General features: G+C 48.7%; 1 protein-coding gene across 6 annotated transcripts in view; it reads right to left on the bottom strand.

The window, feature by feature from the left end:
- The window catches only part of HEPH (hephaestin), a 28,485-nt gene extending 6,446 nt beyond the window's left edge, over window positions 1-22,039 (bottom strand). Inside the window, exons 1-19 of one of the 6 annotated variants that reach the window (XM_075762955.1) lie at window positions 21,908-22,039; window positions 18,505-18,701; window positions 16,089-16,333; window positions 15,167-15,379; window positions 14,408-14,587; window positions 13,730-13,984; window positions 12,962-13,130; window positions 11,599-11,738; window positions 9,932-10,063; window positions 9,112-9,323; window positions 7,290-7,440; window positions 6,988-7,200; window positions 5,963-6,173; window positions 5,557-5,696; window positions 4,528-4,659; window positions 3,454-3,560; window positions 2,465-2,690; window positions 857-996; window positions 353-515 (exon numbers count right to left, since the gene is read on the bottom strand). In XM_075762955.1, coding sequence (XP_075619070.1) covers window positions 353-515; window positions 857-996; window positions 2,465-2,690; window positions 3,454-3,560; window positions 4,528-4,659; window positions 5,557-5,696; window positions 5,963-6,173; window positions 6,988-7,200; window positions 7,290-7,440; window positions 9,112-9,323; window positions 9,932-10,063; window positions 11,599-11,738; window positions 12,962-13,130; window positions 13,730-13,984; window positions 14,408-14,587; window positions 15,167-15,379; window positions 16,089-16,333; window positions 18,505-18,668 — 3,193 coding nt within the window. In that variant the 5' untranslated portion in view covers window positions 18,669-18,701; window positions 21,908-22,039. Of the gene's footprint in view, window positions 1-352; window positions 516-856; window positions 997-2,464; window positions 2,691-3,453; window positions 3,561-4,527; window positions 4,660-5,556; window positions 5,697-5,962; window positions 6,174-6,987; window positions 7,201-7,289; window positions 7,441-9,111; window positions 9,324-9,931; window positions 10,064-11,598; window positions 11,739-12,961; window positions 13,131-13,729; window positions 13,985-14,407; window positions 14,588-15,166; window positions 15,380-16,088; window positions 16,334-18,504; window positions 18,702-19,084; window positions 19,219-20,906; window positions 21,084-21,459; window positions 21,569-21,763; window positions 21,887-21,907 lie in introns of those variants that run through there. The other 5 variants (XM_075762956.1, XM_075762960.1, XM_075762958.1 and 2 more) reach the window with 5 other exon arrangements.
- Between the last annotated feature and the right edge of the window lie 6 nt (window positions 22,040-22,045).

The raw sequence follows: 22,045 nt of genomic DNA, 5'->3' as shown, positions 1-22,045 counted from the left end.
ACGGGGAAACATTAGGATGTGCATTTAGATCAGAGGTAATATTCTTAGTAAGAACAATTACTAGGTGATGGCTGAACATTGCTTCTCAGACACAAGCTAAAATAAAACTCACAATAACAATATAGGCAATGTAAACCCCAGAAACCATTCTGTTATTGATTCCAGCTGCAGGTATTACCATATTCAAAGGGAACATCTTAAATTAATAGTACTTAAGTAATTATCTGCTCAATTAACTGGCTGTTTATGGTACATAAAAGAGTTCTAAGCATGATGCAAACACTCAGAATTTAGCAGCAGTAGTAGAAAGTGCTGACATGTTTTACAGTAACAATCAGTGATAACTCCCTACCTGATCTGGGCAGGACTTGGAAGAGGATCTCCATACCAGCATGAATATGATCAGACACATGACAGTGAAGCAGCCATGTCCCAGGGTTCCCAACCAACATCTCCACCATTTCAAAGGTCCCAGGGAACAGATCCACAACATCTGCTCTGTAGCTTTTGCCATTCTGTCAAAGGGAAGGGAGGCTGTTAGTGTGTAGTGCTCTGCACATCTTTTCAGTGCTACTAGTTTTTAAAAGCTCAAAAAGATTTCAAAGAGCAGCTCCAGGGCTGTAGCTGGGAAAGCAAATGCAGTCTGGTAAAGTCTAATCCTAAGAAGGGTTAGCTAGGCACATCAGCACAATGAGGATGCTCAGTGAGTCAGATTTGGATGTGTAAAATCACATCCCTTTCCTAGTTGGGTGAAGTTGCTGTGAAGTCATTCGGGAAGTTCAAGTCCATCGGAGTAACGCAAAAGTGATGATGTCGGTGGTCAGTCTCTGCTTTATCATCATCAGGATATTCTTACCTTGTATATGAAGGTCTCAGCATGAAAATGGACTGTGTGGACATCAATCTCCTGACCCATTCCCAGCAGGTACCAGTTCACCCACTCACCCTGGAACATGGTCAGTCCAGGCAAGTTCGCATAGAGCCTCCCATTGACGGCTGTGCAGTAAATAACGTACAGAGAGAGAAGAAAAGGCTGTTATTGAAATGGCAAAGATGCTGAACCATCTCAGAGGAAGAACATGCACGGCAAGTTAGATGCTACAAAGCTCACATAGCAACCAGCGCATCAGCAGTTAGTGTCTTCCATACGACAGTCCCCGCAAAGTTTGGCGGTCTCTCTCCAGATCAACTACTTATCCCCTCTGTTAACAGACAGGAAAAGCAAAGTGACTTGCATCCAAGGCCATGCTGTAGCTCAGCTCAAATAAATCTCAAAAACTACCTCTTGCTGAAAACCTGCAGTGAGCCAGCAGAGGCGGCTGTATCTAGAAGTCAAGATGTGTAAAAAAGGCCTTCTTAGCCCAGCGCTAGGGAAATACGTATATATCTGTAGACACACAAACCTCTGAACAATTTACTTGCTGAACAATGAAAACATAAATCCTCCCAACAGGCAAGCCTGCCATTCTGTGTCTCATGCTGGCTGTACACATTACATGCTGATCGTTTGTAAAATTGCTACATGGCAGGACTTTATTTCATAGTTAGCACAGCAAGAAGGAATATTGCTTTGACTGCAAACGCAGGAAAGGGACTGAAACAGTGAGTGAACAGTGAGCTGAATGCGATGGCACACATGGAAACTTTCATGCTCAGATGGCAACAAAGGGAATAAGATGGAAAGAGACATGATCTGAGGACAGGAACACTGGTGTTTCACTCCCAGATCTGCCACAGGTACCTTCTGTAGCCCAAAACAAGCATTCAACTTCAGTGAGTTGGTTTTGCTAGCTGTAATATTGCATTAACAATTGTAACAATTGAGATTCTTTTATCACCTGTACAAAAACAGTAGTAATGATGGTACATAATGCAACTTTTCACTATGACTATCTCCACAACCGCCAAAAGACTTGTTTTGCTGAGAGTACTTTAGATAGATCCAGATATAATATGGAAACTGTCATAAATAACATGTTAATTTAGAAAAATGTGTTCATCCTACTATGGTAGAAATAGCTTTTTGGTAATCGGCTAAAACAACTGAGCCATGTATTGCAGCCACATAGCTTGGTCAATTAATTTGAAGTCTAACATATTCTAACAGTCCTGAGACAAACAGAACGAAATCAGTCTGACAAGTTAAAATCAAATGTGAAATTATTTCCTGTCCCGAGTCACTTGGACACATCAGAGATTCACCTCTCTGGCCCGTATCTTGCTATTCCTCCTGACAAGGACAGCCATAACGAGTAGCCTTCACTATAGATCAAAGATTTGTGCCATATAGGTGCTGCAGTACTGAGAATAACAAACAGTTTAACTCTGTCTGACAACAGACAAGGACGAGGGCATTCACTAGGAGTCAGGCTCTTGGGGTTTGGGTGGCTGACTAAGAGATTGCAGAGTCAACATCAACCTTGCACAGACAGTAATGGGCACTCAGGTGCCTAACAGGCATTACCGTGCATTTTGTTGCTTTCCACAAATTTGTCATCCAGCAGGTCGATCTCCTTGTGATTTCCCTTACTGTAATGTTTCACATTCTCCTCCAAGTACCAGGACTCATTTTCATCAAAAACCAGGAACAGCAGAGCAAACTCCCTCTTTACATCCTTCCTGATCCCATCAGACTGCAGTGCCCCTCTCCGGCAGATCTTCAGGGGTCCGATCAGACCGCTGTACATATCCTAATCAGAACAAAGGAGAAAACCTCTGAGGCAAGGATCTTCTCACCCTCTCTTTTGTGCACAGTTCTTTGCCTTTCAGCAACCATATCGTCTGTTCCCTGCATCACCCCACTTAAACGGTGCTGCTGTGTAAGTACTCTCATTGGTGAACATCAGCTACCAAAGCATAAGAACAGAGACTATACGTGCTCTTACAAATGCAAATCCAAAAGTCATAAATACGAATGGTATCAAAATATTCTCCACTCTGACTGCAAAAGCATCTGCAACTTGAGATAAAAAGGCAATGATCTCCAGGTTGAATGTGATGGTTTATTATAGGATCCTCCAGGTTGTTTCCCAGTGAAATCAGTGCTATGACAATTAATCCTAGCAATGCTCAAATCTTCCTGCTTTATCCATGGGGCCTAATTTTGGACAATTTCTCCCTTTCCAGATTAGCCCTATGGCTCTCACCAATAGAAACCATGACTGACTGGGAGATGTTCTCACATCTTGCAAATAACTGAAGGAAGGTTAGTGTCAAGGAGACAGTGGAATCATTTTATGAAGGTTTGTGTTAGGGGAAAAAAAAAGGGACAAACATCAGGACAAAGTTGGAGGATTTCCTCTCCCAGGAGAACGCTGGACATGTCACCAGGTGGTTGTTCTATCTCTCAGCTGGGTCAATCCCTAATTTGTATCCAGCTCACAGTTTTCTTTTCCCCAAAGGGGGTGAAAAATTTGTCTATCTGGGCTTTTCTGTTTCTAACTTCCATTTTACCTTTACTGGGTCCACCATGGAGTAGTAGATCCAAGGAACACAGGCTGAATCATTTGGCCCTGGACCAGATCTCTCGGGAACTTCCCATCGATATGTCACAATGTCGCCTGAGGGACAGAGAAGCGCCATTAACATCAGCGTGATACACCCACTCGCCGGTTTGCTGAGCAGCACGCAGAGCAAAACAAAAAACAAAGATCCTGTCTCCAAATTCAATTCTGATTTTGTCAGACATTGCGCATTCCTTCCCCAAACACTGAAAAGCAGGATGGAAGCTCCCATCTCACGGGCAGAACAGAGGGTCACAGGGTGCACATGCTCTCTGGTATCAGCACAACTCTCATCCGCCACCTTTGAGACTAGACCTGACCAAGGAAATTCCACCTCTCCACTACAGATGGAGCTTGAAATGATCTTTCCTTTCTTTGAAGTATATTTATGATGGTCATTCAAATTAGTTTTTAAAGTCACTATTTCGCATACTAGCAATACATTTCAGAAAGATGGGGCCCAACTAAAAACCTGTTTGTTGCTTGGACAGTCTGTGTAAGTTGAAGGGGACCAAAAATTACACAAATTGACATCTGGACCATGAAACAAATTGGTGATTTCATTCAGCGTCCTGGCAAGCAGTTGTGCACTTCTCCCATTTCATACTATTTTCATACTACTGTGCCCATCACAAGAAGTATAGGTCCCGAAGGGGCAGGCTTCCCCCATCATGGGCCATCAGCCCAGGGCTACCAAGGACTGAGTGAGCTGTGAACTGCCCATCACCTTTCTCCTTCCTACAGACAGGCCACACTCAGCGGTGAGACATGGGTGCAGACAGAAGAGTTTGTGCTACGCTTATCCTAGAAGTCAGAGCAGAACACGAACTCCGCAGGCTGCCTCTCCCACACAAATGATATCACAACGGGGTGAACGTGAAGGACCAGTTAGCGTTCAGTTCCAGTTCTCTACCATGAGAAAGGAAGTACATCTAAGCCTACTCAAGGAAACCAGCCTAGCTGTAGGCTAAAGTTACCTTCGTAGGCCCACACGGGAACATGACTTGAGACCACAGTGACTTACCAGGGTTTGCTACTTGCGGCTGTCCCGTCTCCCTTTCCAGCACCCCGTGAGCATGAATAGAGTAGGGTCGCGTGGCATTGTTCTTAAACACGATGTTGAGAATATCTCCCACTTCCGCCCACAGGAAAGGACCTTGAGATAGGAAGAACGTACTCTGAGACTAGCAAAAACTGTCAACGTATCTCCTGAGGATATTCCCACCTCTCTCTCATCACCTCCCCAGAGATATTCCCTTATAATATTTATAATGTTCCCCTCCCTCTTCTCTACCTTCTCTCTACCTCCCAAAAAAGAGAACTGGAGTAATTCAAGTAAGTCTTAGAAAACCGGACTGTGATTTTCACAATGAGGGGAATGAAGGTTGTTATGCATTTTAATTGTGCCCAGTACAACTAAGGCTGGATTTCTGAACACTGCTATGTTAAATTTCACAACATCTTGATCATGTGTTGCTGCTGGTTTCAAAAAAAACGTGGCAATATTCAATTTGGCCTGACAGTGTCACACATCAGACCTGCAGCCTATTTGGAACGGCACATGCTGCCTCAGCCTTGCTGCTCCGGCACTTACAGTCCCGGGTTCATCACAGAGCTGTCTCTCCACAGACTTCCACCGGCCATTGTAATGTGCTCCTCCACTTCCCAAGGCCTGCCTGCTTTTGCCCCAAAAGCATTTCTCTCGCAGCTACAGACTTTCACCTACATCTCTCAGACCGGTCTCTGGAAGTCAGCAGTTATTTCTGCTCTACAGTCAGAGAAATGCAGGCGTGAAAAATGCCTTGCCTAAGACATGAGAGAAAGCTGGTGCAAAGGCAGGCAGGAGAACCCAGCCTTCTCTGCTACAAACTGCATTCAGGACCCTCTTTACTGCTGTCTCCAAGGCTGGCAGACCTGGATAGGAGACAGTCTGAATAGCAGATGCCTAAACACCTAGGAGGCCTTCAGACTGCAGCCCTTAGCCACTGAGGCTCTAGAGTCCAAGTCTCATTGCTGCGTGAGTGAAAGATGTACCCTCCGCACGTCTCCTTACCTAGTATCCCTAGGTGTTCGTCACCATTCATCCTGGCCTTGGGGGTCTGGAAAGTCCCATCAGTGTACTCCCTGTAAACTGCTTTCTTGTACCTGGAGCCGAGCAGTCCGTTCTCGTTGCTCAAAAATATATCGGCGTAGCTGAGAAATGCAGAATGAGTGCTGAGATACCGAACAGCTCACGAGGAATAAACAGGTACTTTGTGGCAGGGGGTTCACAGTTGAGTGGGTTTCCCACTGCTTTGACCGCGGAGGCGGGTGCAGTGACGCAGGGGGCCGCGGCTCCCCTCAGCAGCACCACCAGCAGTGGCACACACGCCGTGGCACAAGATGGCCGAGATACCTGAACGGGCTTTGCCAAGGTCTACTGAGAAACTTTGCCAAAGGCTTCCCCAGAAGGGCTCTACCTCTCTGTAGAATGGTTGTGCCGTTCCCTCTCCCAGCTTCGGTCAGGCGCGTAGTCCCACACCACCTCCTCTGCCATGATGTAATGTGTCCGCACCCCTCTGTACTGCGGGGCAGGAGCAGGATCCCTTCTTCCACACTTGGAAACGGAGTAGCGCTCCCTCATCCCAGCCTGATAATGATTGCTCGTCTGGCAGTAGATCTCAAAAATCCCTGAGGGAGGCAGCACAAACAAGGAAATCAGCCACTTTTAAAGATCCCAGGAAACAGCTGCTTCCCATGCAGAGTTTGTGACGTGGCCGACATCGGTATGCGTGGTGTTGTATCTGTGTGTTTGTTTAGGGAGCTTGGTTGCCACGGGCCGAGATTAAAAGGGGTTGTTAGAGAAACCAAGCAGGAATGGCACAAAGTCCTACACACAAATCATCTCAGAGGGCTTTCTTACACAATAACCAGCTTATTAGATGTGAAGAAACCAATACAGTGACATAACTGCTACCGCTGCTGAGACACTGGTTAAGTACAAGATCTAGCCTGCAAATGCCAAAGGGGAGGAGACAAACCAGCAGCTGGGGCCATCACATCACGTGAGGGAGACGCAGTATTGTGTGCCTGTCCTGCAAACTGGGAAGACTGGGGTCTGTCATAAACATGACTCTCCACAAGCCACAGACACGGGAGCCAAGTGCTGGCAACTCCCTGCTACTTTATTCTGAACGACATGTTTGCATGCTTCTATGGGTCACAGGCAGCAGTGTCCATCAGGGCTGTTACTACAAATATTTAACAGGAAGCGTCAGCCTAGAGAATCAGTCTGGGACAATATGGGACAAGATCCTGTATCTCCTGCTGTTCTCCAGAATCAGACGCAAAGACAGGAGCTGTGGCCTCATAAATGGGACCAAACAGGATCTAAAGCACAGCTCACCCTGTAACACCTAAGAGTTTACACTGTGCTACAGAATCAGGGGCAAATACTACAACGGGAGACTTTTCCTGCTGCTAAGTCAGATGTGCAGGCACTTACCGTTGTTATCAGGTTGCATGAAGGCAGTAGCAAACGTGTGGGGGAACAAATTGGTTGAATCTCTCCGCATCCCATTCATCTGCAGCGTGTTTCCCTGAAACACAGCTCCATGTACATCTGCTTCGCTGCCCAAGCCCAGAAGATGCCAGGACACGTTGTCTCCTTCACACACATTCAGCCCGGGCAAGTTACCAAACATAAGTCCATTGATGGCTGCAAAGGGGAAAACAATTAACTCTCTGCAGTAGGCATCAGCCAAGAGATTAATTTTGTGCTGCATGCAGAACAGCATCAGGCCATACCATGCATCCTGTTTGACTCCTTGAAGCCATCATCCTGTTCCACAGAAGTCTCTTCCATCCTCAAATAGTACTTTATGTTTGCATTTAAATACCAGCTGAGGTTCTCGTCAAACACGCTGAAGAGAAGGTAAAATTCTTTGTCGATCCCTTTCTAAGGCAGAATCATAATGATGGCTGTTAATTTTTAGAATGCACCGATTAACTATCCTTACAGTTAAAGCTGTTTTGCCTGGCTCTCATGTTCCCCTTTATCTTAAAACTGGGCTCACTGGCAGCCAGGGCTCCATCCCTTTACTCATGTTGAATATTCCTCTTCTATTCCACAAGAGGCACCACTTCTGGATTTTCTGTGACATTTCACATGAGTAAAGCGATCAAAATTCAGCCACGGACATGAAGTCATTGCTGCCTTCCCCCACCATTCCTGTGTTTAGGTGTAGGTTTCACCGCCTGTCCAAATCAGAGCCGAGATCAGAGCCCAGCCCACAAGGCAGGCCGATGACGGCGTTCCACCCCTCCTTTCTCCTAACCACAAGCCTGGACCGGGGATTTTTTTTTTTTTCTTACCCTAAATCCTTGAAAATCTTCATTCTCCTAAGAAACACATTCCAAAGCATGGTGTGTTCCCCCAATAAAAGAACATCCCCAGTGTTGTCCACATTCTCATTCCGACATCAGCTTCCCCAGGAAGACACCCTGCAGAGATGGCTAAGCGATTCCCAGTCGGGTGCATGAGGAGTGGCCGTGCACCGGTCCCAATTAAACATTCATTAAAGGGCTGCCTAAGACTGTGGAGCCAGAATTGCTGCCCCAGGTGATTTTCTCCCATCCTACCTTTCCAAACAAGTCAGTCTGTTTCGTTTACACCCTTTCAACACCCGCAAAAGTTTCATCATTATCACAGCTCCCTCACACAGCGGGCTGTACACATTCACGACCCTCTCTGCTCAGCAGATTCCCATTTCCACCCTGTGTAACACGCTGATCTCTTCCTAATTTGGGCGCCTCGTGCCACTGCTGAAAGCACAGGAAGCGAACTCCTCCGGGAGGCTCTCGTGGCAGCTCTTCTCCAGCCGGGCAGACACTCCCTGATCTACACCCAGGGTAGGCAGGACGGCACGAGGTTGTTTTTCTGCCGACTACTGTTTTTCAGAGTAAGGCTCTGCTAATCTGCCTTGCATTTCCCTGGTACGTTAATTTACTGCCTTCTCTAGACTTACTGCCATGAGTACATTATCCCTGAGAGAGACTCCAAGAGGAAGCTCTGGTCACCCCTCAGATTTCAGCTCTCTTTCATCAAGAGCAGAAAGACTGACATGTGAATTTTCACATGCTTTTTTGTAAGTCAGGTCTGCTTGAAAATGAACTGATCTTGCAGAAGAAATGAGGATCACCCAAACCTCAGAGTATTGTATCACTCAAGCAAACCACTTGTAAGTGAAAATGTCTTTTCAATGTTTCTGAGACTGTAATGAATATTCCACATGCCTCAAACCAGGCTGCTCTGCAAGCCGTAGGACAAACGCTACCTATAGTCACATCCAAAGTACAGTTGTTCAGCCAAGTTTGTCTACGAGTTTTAAAGCAGAGCTCAGAAACCATTCCAAGGGCAGCCCCTGGGCACCCAGAAGGCTAGCAATTCCTCCACGAGGCCTGGGACCCGCCGTCCCGACATTAACATGCCTCGTGGCTTGGATCCGACTCTGCTGGACTCATACTGTTGTATGCTTGTTTTCATTACGTTCCTTAATGTTTTGCTGACGCTTCCATTCTCTGCAAGAAAACAACCTGGTAAGAGCACGGCAGGGAAAACCCCTTTTACCTGTTTGTTGTTGTCATCCAAAGTGCCTGGCTTGCAGATGACCAGAGGCCCTACCAAGCCTGAACTGGGGTCTTTGATGGGATTCACAGCCGAGCTGTACATCCAGGTGAGGCAGGGAGGGTCGCTGGACGTGGGCCCAACGTGCTTCGGCACAGTCCAGCGGTACGTAAAGTTGTGCAACGGCGCAACAGAAATCCCATTCTGGGACAGACCTTTAAAACAGAGATCGGCATGGTTATTCCCAAGGTCCCAGTACGATCTTGGTTACGTCTCCTCACCAGCTACATTCACTCTGGGCTTTACTTCAGCCACGTCACTAAAATACCCGGCATCTCCGAGGTGTGACGTGGACGAGTTCATAAGGCTCGCAGGGAGGTGCCCTCAGGACTGTGCAAATTCCCCCTGGTGCCATGGCACACACGGGCATGGTGACGGGAAGTAACGAAGCGGACGCAGCTGCGTCTGGGGAGATGACTGCTGGAAGCATGTGGTTATCTAAGCTGGAGCGCACTGGGTACGTTCCTCTGCTCGTGGGGTCTGGAACAGCTAGAAATGGCCTGAGCTCTGGTTTGCAATTTTCATCTGAAAAATAGCACCTCTGGAACTGTACTCCCTCCAGTACCCTCCCTGGGCACCAGTTCAGTGGAAAGTGTCGTCCAGCAAGGCCTCGGGCAGGCTCAGAGGACCAGGCTGGATTCCACCCAGTAGGACATCCAGTCCTTCCTGGCTGCAGAAACGCGCTGACACAGAGGAGGTACGGGCTGCAGAGCTCCACCACCAGCATTAACATTGAATTACTCAAGAAAAGGGAGCCACGAACCATCATGGTAGTACATCCCTTCCCACGCCTTCCCATAGGACACGCCGTGAGGCTGGATGCTGAAAGGCCAGGAGGCTTTGTTAACAAACGTCACCAGAATGGTGTCTCCAACTTCAGCTTTGATCACGGGACCTACATAAATAGAGAGAACATGTCAGCAGAGCAACTCCCCACATGACCAGGCAAACCGAAGCAGCCAGGGCCACCTTTCAACCCAGGCTGAGGGGAGCAGAAGATGCAGAAGAAAGGTGGACGACCCCAGGTGTCGGCACCACCTAAGACCGTTCAGCCCTGACAGCAGGAGCACGGGGCTGACAAGAATTATCTGAATTCTTCATCACAGGACAACCTGGATAAGCTACCCACAGCACCTGGTGAGCACACGGGACTTTGGGAAAGCCCATGGGGGGCAGCAGGAGCCAGCTGCAGAGTGAGGAACTGCGGGGTGCCCACAGCTGGTGTGCCCAACAGCCCCACGAAGAAAAGCGACAGTGCTAACAACTGACCACCCAGCCTTCCCCAGAGCACAGCTGCCTGTATTTTAGGGCAGGAAGAGGCAGCGTGAGCCACCGGTGCATGCTCGTGTGGTGTGGGTTGTCCACACCGCACCACATCACGTTTAGCAACTCCCTGTTCTGGGGCTCGGTCCATCCCGGCCCCGTGTCTCTTCTAGACATCCCAACCACTTCATCAAGCCTGCTTTAGTCAGTTCAAATGAGTTCACATAACTCCCCCCATGGATGCTGCTTCTTTACCTGACCAGGGATTTTCATCAACTAATCCTTCAGTGGTTTTAGTTTACCAGTAAAAAAATACCTGTAATTTCTTTCTACAAAGTCATATCCAAGTTTTCCCTCGGTCACTTGTCTTTCTATAGGCACGTGGCTGTTGCTGGTAACGCTAACCCTCTTTCTTCCCTGGTTCCCAAGGCCTAGCGAGATGCTGTCAGCTCCTGACAGTTACGCTGCATCTCTCCTACACATAACTCCACCATTTCACTTTTATTCAGCTGCTTATACGTCTTTTTTGCCTCTCTCCACTATCCCCTTCCCTCCTCCCAGTCTGTACGTTACTCCATGTGCTCTGTCCTTCCGTGGCCTCTGCTGCAATCGCCATTGCTAATTTCTGGTGTCATCAGATTATTAGTCGCTGCTGATGCAGGAAGCTGGACCACACCTATGTGCTTCTACCATGTAGATCGCAGCCTTCACGTGGAATTCATTTGCCTCCGCAGACTCCCTGTTTTCTTCTCTCACCTTCACCACCCTCACTGTTACCTGGCTATAACAGAGAGCACCCACTTGGGAGAGGAAGGTCTCAGGAAGCGGGGTTTGCAGCACGCCTTGGAGACGCTCGGTCAGAAACACGTAACCGGAGGCTATTACTGTGACCTCTTTAAGCTCTAGTTACAACGACCACACTGTGCCCCTCAGCCCTTACTACTAACCTCTGAAGACTGCCTGGCAGAAAAGCAATTCCATCTATTCTGCCATTCCACATCCTAGGTCTGTTCCCCTCGCTCTTAGGTGTAGCTGCTGTGAAACCCCTCCTCCGTGCCACTCACTGCACCACGAAACGAGAGGGCAGCTGCAGCCCACTGCTACTCCCGACATCAGCATCGTTCCACTGGTGCTGAGAGAGGATTTGTGTTGCTGGATGATTCCTACCGAGTATCCCAAGGTGTTTCTCTTCTTCTGATGGCTGCTTTTCCTCACGGAAGCTCTCATCAGTATATTCCACATACTTCGCCTTCCAATAGACTCCTCCAATTCGGTAGGGGCTGCGCTTGAAAAACTGCTCTGCAGGGCTAAATGCAAAAAACAAATGTCAGGTCATTTCTACAAAAACCAGTCCTGTTGTTCTCCTGCTCCCTCCCCGGGTCCCTCTGGCAGTGCCTGCAGCATCTGCAGCTCTTCAGACCTGGAACAAGCACCGATTGTCTCTGTGAAGCCTTTTTGTCCTACAGACTCATCTACCCGCGGTTCAGGGAGCACCTCTGGCACGCAGCCCTCTCCCAGCTGAAGCAGCCAGGTTTGATGGCACAGGTCTGAACAGCATCTCTACACAAGACGTGCAGAAGAGGGCAGCGAACAAAACTGTAGTGCAGTAAATAAAAAGCCAGTGCTAAAACAGAGTTCTTCAGAGGCCAGGACACAGCCTAGGGGACAACTGCAATCATAACAGGGGAAAAAAAAACAAAAAACACCACAGCAGCTGTAAAGAGAGATTTATTTCCTCTGCCACCACCCTCTCCAAGCACAGACAGACAACATGCCTTGCAGGACAGGCAGCTTAGCTACAAGGTCAGCTCACAGGTCTAAGGAGCTTTCAGTTCTAAGGTCTGCAAGAGAGTTGCTGCGTGGCTTTGGATAAATCATTAACCGCTTCACATTTCTACTTCTCCATGTGAAAGAGGTGTATCTCTCCAACAGCTTCCCAGGGAAGGGAATGGAGGGGGAGGAATGTCTTTGTTTCAGTTAGCCAAAGTCTCAACGGGAAACCACTCACCAACTGCTATCACAGCCATCTGACACGTGGGATGGAAGGCTCTCATCAGGGTCACTGCATCTGATTTCCTAGAAATTGCTTGCTGCAGCAAGGCTACACTGCAGCGTATCTGCAGGCTAGCTCTGCCACCCTGTGTCTGCAGCAAGATGTGCTTTCTTAATAGTTCCTCAAATATACGGATCTGTTCCCAGGCCAGGCACAGCAAGCAGAAATGAAGCCCAGAGACAAATGTGGCAGCCCATGCCCGACATAAGCGGGGACTCTTGGCATCTGTGGGTCAGGCTATGAAATAGCATGCTTCCAGGTGAAGTCTCTGAGGTACCGAGTACTGCTCTCGGTACAGTCTAGCTACAGCAGCCTACACTTCCAGATGGGGTCATCTGCCTTCCCAGGAAATGTATTCCACGTGAATCGCAGGCACGTATTTTGATAAGAAAGAAATTCCACGTTCTCCTGAGCAGCCTCCCCGACACAGACCAGTGACCTCCATGCGCTGCCCTAGCCCATCAGCCGCTCGCTTACCTGCCTGCCTCACTCAGCTGTTTCCCACTGCTTTGGTCGCGCCCTGAAGGTCCGTAGTCCCACTGCACTTCCTTTGCAGCTATGTAGTATTTCCGAACTCTCCCTTCCAGGGTGGATGCTGGAGCTTGCTGAGAACAGTGCCTGACCTCGTAGAGTGCTGCCATCCCAGCTGTCCAAGACATGGTGGAGGACACGCGTCCTTAACCCCTCTCAGCCAGTTTGACCGGGCAATGAACACAATCCCACCTCCCTACCACCAACTGGCCATTCCTCCCCTGTTGCCCCAAAAGGCACGTGGCTGGGAGAAGGTGACTAGGTGGTTCCCACCAGCAAGACATTTTTTGCGTGAGCAGAGCTTCTTACCTTTGATATCGGATGCTATGGAAGCATGGTCAGAGGGTGAACAGAGCCTTCTGCCATCCTCAGATGTACCATGCAAGTGCCTCTTATAGGGGCTAGAGCTCTTAAGGCACTGCCTCATCTTAGCTTTCAGCTGCACCAAACTTACTGTCTTCACCACTGATCAACGTGGAACATCGTACAGTGGTATAAATCATCTCCAGTAAGTCTGGCCTGCACATTAATAATCAATCCATCCCAATTTATACGGGACAAGGAATCACCCCATTCACCTACAGACATTTCTAGCGCGAAAGCCTCCCAAGGAGGGCACTGTCCCCTACACCGCACTGTACATCACAGAACCACGCTAGGAGAAAAAAGGAAGGCCGCAGAGCGCAGGACATAGCCCAAGGTCCTCTGCCTTACCTTGTATGTGATCATTGATCTGACAGCTCAGCAGCCATTTCCCAGGGTTACTGGGGATCATGTCTGCTGTAACAAAAGTGGCTGGGAAGAGGCTGGCCACATCTGTTCTGTGGCCTCGAATATTGAGCGTTTCTCCGTGGAAGTAGGCTGTATGAACATCAATTTCATTGCCCATCCCGAAGAGGTGCCATGAAACGTAATCCCCAGCACACATCGTCACCTCAGGGAGGTTCCCAAACACGTAACCATTAATAGCTGCAAAACCAAACAAGTCAAAAATCAGACATTAGAAAAGGGGCCGTCAGAGCTCCTGCCTGCAGGTCACAATACAGACACGTTTGGAGGACGGACCTAACCAGGACTCATCCTCCCCCTCTCGTTCTGGGAAGCCCAGCTCCACAAGTCATTCCTAACATGAAGTGTATTCAAAGTCTCCAAACAACTAACAGCAGCTCACTCAAGTCAAAGATTAAATCAAAATAACACTTTTTTTCTGGAGTTGTTGCACCGTCCCTGTGTTATTGTTTGCTTAGCACATGATCTCAGAGCTTGCTGTCTCCTTTCTCCTCTACCCGCACCCTGGCATACAACAGCGGAAAGTGCATTTCAAGATACCAGCGCACTGACACCCCTGGAGTGCACGGGCAAGGTCAGTGGCTTCACAAAGGTGACACTGACCATGCATTTTGTTGCTCTCTTTGAATTCCTCATCATCTTTGTCTACAGAGCCCGGATCTGTGCAGAACGACACTATGTTCTCATCCAGGTACCAGCTTAGGTTCTCATCCACCACGCTGAACATGAGAAAGAAATCGACATCCACATCCTGGCGTCTTTGAGAACCGCCAGTCAGTATTCCTAGGGTGAAAGGAAAGATGAATGCATACCACCCATGCAGAAAAGCAGACATCAGTCAAGGGATTAAAACACCAACAGAGGAGTAACTCTGTATCACGCAAATTAGAGACAGAGGCTTTCCCCACCATCCCAGCACAGCTCATCACAGTTCTAGCAATCTCACTCGCTTTGAATATATCCCCGCCAGCACGTCTCTCGCGCCCAGGCAGCTCTGCCACTGCATGGCTGAACTGCGACACCTTCAGCGTTCTTACTCCTGCTGAAACCAAACAGGGCCCACTTTTTTTAATACACAAACTAGGCCTTGGACAAGATTTCTGCTTTTAACATGGATTCAAACAGCTCTCTCAGATCAACAGGCTTACAAGCTCACCTGCCCTGCCACTAAGAGAAAGACACCGTAGTGAGCAGAACCCAGCTAGAACACGCACACTGTCTTCTCCAGTCACACTGCATTTTCCCATGAAGCTGGGAGCTGCCCACTGGAGTATCTTCTCATCCTGTCTTTGTTCAAGTCATCAAAAAAATCTTCACAGTATGAAACTACAGCCCTCAGCTGCTTTCTCTTGGAGATTTTACCTTTTTTGCATGTAAGCAATGGCCCAATTAATCCAGATGCAATGTCCTTTGGCGCATCAATATGAGAGTGGTAGATCCAGGTCAAGCAGTTTGGGTCGTCAGCAGTTGGACTGTGATCTTCAGGGACAGTCCAAGTATAGGTGTAATTCCCTCCTGGGAAAACAGCATCATCCTTCTTCTGATCCTGGGGGGACATATCGGGATACAGGGATCCTAGAACAATTGAGCAATCACAACATCCATTCAAGAAGAGCAGAGATGTCCATACATGTAACCTTACATTGAGCCACTCTCGCTCAGCAGAGAGCTGCACGTATATACTTGGGTAGCAGATTTCAAAGTGCAACTCACCATCCCAAGGCCAAAATAGTGTTTAATCATCATTCTCTCAAAGAGAAACTGAGGCACAGAGCCACTGTAAGGCAACTTGCCCAGTAAACGGGTCAGCAGTCAAAGATGATTCCCATTCTGCCTGTTGCTACTCTGCCTTCAGCTCTGCAGCGTGCCACAGTCGGCCTCTCTACAATCCCTAGGGCTGCTTCAAACAGCAGCTCTTTGGTCTCACACGGCACCATTCTCGTGAACTCCCTCAAGCTCATCGCACCCATGGCTCTTACGCTACAGCACTTCAAATAACGAATGTAACTTTTCCTTCCGCACCACTCTCCCACTAGCAAGCTTTGGAGGTTCTTCTAAAATCAAGAAATCTGGGCTGTGTACTGTAATGCCCAGGTCAGGAAACTACTCCCAGACCCATGAACCTGCTAACCCAGCATCAGGTGGCTTCGCTGAACACCTAAGTGCAGTTGCTTTCCAGCAACATAGCTTTGGGTGACCCAGCCTGCGCCTTACAGACATCTCTCCTCGGTGCATACTCCTAAGTGAGGAAAATCTGTCTCCTTCATGGCAGTGGCTCATTTACCTTCAGAGTCCTTTTCGTAGAAAACACCGTGAGGATGGATTGTATATGGTCGACTAGCAAAATTTTTTAGGTGTACTTTAATGGTATCCCCCACTTCCGCTCGGATGACGGGCCCGAGGAACCCCAGCCAGCCAGGTTTGGGAATCTCAGCGGTGTACGTGGAGTCTGTGTATTGCTTATAGACAGATTTCTTGTACGTGCTTCCCACCCTGTCTTTGCCAGGCTGGAGGAATGTTGAGGCCTTGCTGTTAAATTCAGAAAAGGGAGAGGCACCGTGAGTCACACATTGTATAAAACAGCTAGTCGATAACACAGCAGAATGACTATGACATGCAGATTTCCTAGGAAAGCCCGAAAGCTTTGGCATTACAGAGGACACCTGCGCTCTACGCCACCTGCGACCCTCCCCCTCCCACACCTCTGACTGCTGCGACACGGCTAATGGCCGGCTTGAGAAACAGGCAGCGCTGGCCGTTAGACCGGTCTGCTTTCTGTGCGCGTGAAACGACGGGGGACATCGGCACGTTAACAGCTTGGTGAGCCTGGGACCAGAGCCACCAGGACGGTCAGACGCCTGCCGCCACGCACGGCCACGGCCTCGTCCCCAGCTCCTCACGAACGGACACAAAGTGCAAACGAGGAACGGGAAGGGTGGTGCTTCTACGACAACCACATGTGGGTGGCGCAGGGAAGACCAGAGCCCTTCTCATGCCTGCTTCAACTTCACTGGGCTTTTAGAAACTCACCTCAATGCCTTCCTGGCAGCTAAATCACAAGGGGGGGTGGGGGAGAAATCTCCTGAGCTCTCTGGCCAAAATTCAGTCTAAAACATTAATTTCTACTGAACAGATTCTGAATTACTCAGAATGGCAGAGAAGTGAGGCAGGTATGTACCCAGCACGTAGCCAGCCTCCAGAGCTAAAACCTCACACAGGTACTAAAGTTCAGCTCATGAGTGTATTTGCTCTTTATGGCTGTTTCTTAGTAGATAAGAGATGAATCATGGTCCAGGCATTATTGGGACTGGCCTAAATGAGAACTGAGGTTATTCCACACCCCCGTCTTAGTCACCCTGCGGTACCAGAAGCAGCCCTGAAATACAGGCAAACTCCAACATGTACCTCCAGAAGATGAACAGTTGAGGCTGTGAAGGGCTGGGCTCTAGCTACACAATCTAGAGCTCGTCCCTTTGCAAAGTCATCCCTGCAGCCACTATTAGCAAAGAGTTCATAGATAATTCATACTTCTTTCTGCAGATCTGCCCCTTCCCCCCCCCCCCCCACATAGTCCATTTCTTCCCAACAAAAAAATAATTCTTCAAGCATTTTACTACCTCTATCATTCATATCAATATCACATCCTTTTCTTATTGCTAGCAATTTGGTTTCTGCAATCATTGTACAAATAAGTCCTGTTAGCTAATTGTTTGCAGTGACAGAACAGTTTTTAAATTGCTTTTAAGTTTAATTGCCTTGAATTTCATTTCCTTCTGTTCATGTATTATGAAAGAAAGCAAACAAAGCCCACAGCATTCGTTATCTCTGCAGGAGTCAGAGATAATATCTTTATTAATCCTGAATTTTGGGGGGGTTTCCTTTTCCGAGAACTAATTTAAGTCTATTCAGCATCTCCAGACAACAGACTTTTCTACACTAAACTGACAGACCTTGACGGTTTCTGTGAACCCCTCCTATTCCTGCTGTGCTGTTTCTGAAAGATACGTATAAACCCAAATGTTATTTATTACGGAGGGCTAAATGACAGACCAGGTCAAGAAATACAGGTTATTTGCCATAGAAAGGAGGGCACAGGAAAGTAAAAAAGTTTAAAAAGGTGTGGAAAGCTACAGGGTGGGGTGGGGGGGGAAGTTTGGCGTTTTGAACACTGAAACCAAACCCTCTTTTTGCAGTGACTCAAAGTAATTATCGCAGTTTCAAGACTTACTTTTGCAACAAAAACATTTTTCAAAAACCCCCTAAAATTTTATGCAGGAAGTTCCATTAATTCTAAGGCTTGAAATTCCATTTAAAGGAAAACAAGCCGGCTCTGCGAAGTCATTTACATCAGGGTGAAAAGTCATTACGCTTCAGGATACAAAAGCTGAGCACCAGCTGGAACTAAGGAAAGTGCAACCCCAGGGCAGAGCATTGCCCAATCTGTTGTATGACAGAGTGGTTGTACTTCCCTCCAGCGTACGGGCACCGGATGCTCCATTAAACTGAGCATTCGTTTTCCCACTGATACAGTTTATATGCTCTTACGATAAAAAAGTCAACCATTAAGCTCATAAAGATCAGACATCTATCAGATCGTCTCGCTTGCTTGCTTAGATGTCCCAGAATACTTGCATGTAATTACTCATAAAATTACTAATTTAAGCCAGTACCAGACTAAATTCTTATAGAACTAAACATACAGGTTATGTGCAATATCTTGGTTCGCAAGTATGTTCTTTCCTGTTGGAGCATAGTTCCAGTTCACCTCGCGTATCCCCAGGTAATAAACTCGGGTGACACCTCCAGCAAACGTGGGTGATAGCATGTGGATGTAAAGCAGCAACAACCAAAACAATCCCATCATAGCCCGGAGTGAAGGCTCTTTTGGAGGTTACACCTATTTGGGAGAAGAGAAAAACAAAGGTAATGAAACAGAAGCAGAATACAAGCACATGGTTTGAAGGTACTGGACATGGTTGGAGAGGGTATGAAGAAATCAGGTAGAAGCCCTGTTGGGATCATTATTCAAACATCCAGGAAGGAGGTCGCTCCCATAACAAAATTAACGCACGAGGCAGATAGAGATTATGCCTTGCTAATCAGTCCCCGACACCAAAAAAGCTTCTCTTGTAACAGTTTGATTAACATTCTTGTGTGTCTGTAGTTCTCTTCCAAATGCTTTGTTCCACAGTGTTGAGAAAATACTGCTAATTCAGTAAGCTTTCACACAGCAGGAGACAAACAGATTCAGAGCGAGCACTACGTCAGCAGAAAAGGCACCTGTAAATCCTCCACGCTGTGTAACCGCCTTCGCCGGGCAGCAGGGTCCTGAGCAGAAAGCGCCACGTGCACTGGAAATTCCAGCAACTGGTTTTTCATCACCGCTGATGCCCCAAATCTTCTTACAGGACCACAGACAAAGCTCAGGGAAATAACCCCAAGCAATTATCTTTACGTTTTAAACCGTTGCCAAGATCTTTCTATTCTACTAATCTGCCCAAGGAAGTACGATTTAGTCACTGTGAAGTAATTTTAAAGTTTAACTTCTTTAAAGATTGCTCTTAAAGAGCGGTTCTCTGTAATCCAGGGAGTGCATCTCAAACTGGCTGCACAAGGCTTTTTGCTTACTCTAGTTCCATCAAATATTTTCCCCGTGATCACAAAGGAAGGAGCTTACTCCTAAAACTTGCAGTCAACACCAGGCTCAGTGTGAATAAGCACCAGATATACTCTGTGAAGAGGTCTAGGGCAAGTTGCAGAAATTGTCTGAAGTCATCAAAATACAATTTTGTGAATACAAATTCAAAGAACTATCTGATGCAATATGGGACAGCAGAATTAAACCAAAGGATGAGAAAATAACTTAGGGTTAAAATGGATGACAAACTACATAAAAGCCCACATGAAAATACTTAAGAAGGATCTCATGCAGTGATATAATTAACAAAGCCAGATGTAACCAATAATCAAACTGTCATCTAAAATACACATCCAGCTCTTGAGACGCAGAGAGAAACAGAAAGCCAGAGAACTGGTAAAATGTGACCTAGCAAGAAAGCTTAAAGGCATCAGTTTTCTTTAACTGCAAAAAGAAGGGGATGGTGACACAACACCATGCCAAACACAGAAAGGTGTTTTTTTTATAAAGACATTGTCATTATTCATTCTCCCCTCTCTTTGGGAATAGCCACATGAATATATCAGGTTTATTTGCAGCAAAGCTGGATATGCTGTAAGCTTTCAGCTAGCATAGCATCACACCCAAACAGCTTTCCCAGAGAAGCTGCGAAATCTCTCACCGCATCGGTACCCAACCAACAGGATTCAACCCCAGCACACGGCAACGAACTAGAGACCTTCCCAACCTTCATTTCTGATTTCCAAACAGACTGTACTACCCTCAGACGCTAATGACAATCCAGTATTACAGATTCCAAACAGTCATTAAATTGAGAAAACAACTCTCAACCTGGAAAAAGCTTCTTTCCCTCCTTTCTCAAAAAGGGGTGTAGGGATCTCTCTCGCCCCTCGCAGCGGTGACAGCAACGGGGAAAGAGGAAGCCGGCAGCGCCAGCCCCCGGCCCGAAACCTCCCGTCCTGGCGGCACACGCCCTGCTGGGAAGGGCAAGGGGATGCTCTTGGCTCAGCTGAAGAAGTGGACTTCTTGTCAACGCGGGTCAAAGTACGCAGGAGCGGCTTTCCGGGAGAAGCGTGCCCAGTGACGGGGTGGCCGTCCTAGAGCACCGCGAGCCGCTGAGCACGGGCGGTCAGCGTGGGCTAATCTTTATGTCCTCTCAGGCTAATGCTCTTTGCAAGCAATATCAAACCCTAGGAAAGGGCAAAGCTTAGACTTTATCCCAAGGGTGAACAGCGACTCTTGAAGCTGGTTGGGAAAACTGCCTACCGAGACAAACCCCCGCTGCGTCAGCCCACCACTTCTACGTGGCAGAGTCCCCGCTCGCCACACGAAAGCTCCGCGCTGCGGCATCACCAAACTTATCAGATAAAGCAGACTCAATCAGAAGTCGCGGCAGCCTAAATGCCTTGTGAAGGTGCTCCGGCGTTGACAAAATCAAGGACAAAGTCTTTGGGACAGCCTTACCAGGGCTTTACAAAAGTCCTGTCTGGATGTCAGGCTAGAGTTTGATCACGACACCGCACGTTCCTCTGTGGCAGTTTTTGGGAAGAGCAGAACGACATCACTCAATGAGGATTCAGCAGGCTAGACTGAGCCTGTTCTCACATTCTCTTTACAGCGACTAATCGCCCTTCAGCTACTCTACTAGTGCAAGGAGAAGGAAACCAACAGCCTTAAATTCTTTTCAAAAAAGTTAGTTTTTCTTTGAAACATATGCCTTAAGACAAAAAAAACCCCCAAAACCCAAACCAACCCAAGCCCTGTGTTACATTCATCCCCAAACCTGGATACTCTACAGCACAATCCTTACTCCCAAGGCTTCCCTTAATAGCAGAGGATTTGCAAATAAACACAAAATCAGATTTCAGTCTCTCCGGTAGCCAGCCAGCTCCCATTGTACCCAGGCAGACAGGCTGACCGCAGGGCTCCGTCCCGACACCCGCCTGCAGGGAACCCGCTGCCCAGGAAAGGGGGGAGAAGCGCAGGAGGAACGCGGGGAACCCTCCCACCCCCTCACCTGCGGGGCAGGGCCGGACGCGGGCTCTGCTGGACGGGCGAGAGCGTCAGCCGGGGCTCATCTCCCGCGGCCGGAGCCTGCCGAGTGACGGCGCACAGCCGCCCAGGGGACAAAGTCTGGGCTGTAAAAAGGGGCGCTGGCCGCCTCCCGCGGGCAGGCCGAGCCCCAGCCCCGGCCCCGGCCCCAGCCCCAGCCCCGGCCCCGGCCCCGGCCCCGCCGGCAGCACCGCCCGCCCGCCCCGCGGGCACACCCCGCCGGACCGCGCTCCCCGGCCCCGGGACCCCCGCACCCCCCCGCCGCACACCTGCGGGCCGCACACCGCGACGCTCCGGCCGCGCACAGACGGACCCGGGCCGCCCCGGACCGGGGCCCCGCCGCAGGCTCGCACCTGCCCGCCCCCGGAACGCGGGAACGCGGGGCCGGAGCTGCGGCACGTGGGCGCCGGCACCTACCTGCCGGGCGGGGCGGGGCGGGGCGGGGCGCGGCGGGACACGGCCCCAGCACCGAGCCCTCCCCAGGGAGACGCCGGGCGCGGCGGGGCGGGGCGGCCCCTTTAAAGGCGCCCAGTGATGTCACGGGGCCGCGC

The sequence above is a fragment of the Balearica regulorum genome, chromosome 11 (genome assembly GCF_011004875.1).
Source record: "Balearica regulorum gibbericeps isolate bBalReg1 chromosome 11, bBalReg1.pri, whole genome shotgun sequence".
Taxonomy (NCBI): Eukaryota; Metazoa; Chordata; class Aves; order Gruiformes; family Gruidae; genus Balearica; species Balearica regulorum.
The sequence above is the reverse complement of the archived record's forward strand: the minus strand, read 5'-3'. Positions and strand labels throughout refer to the sequence as shown.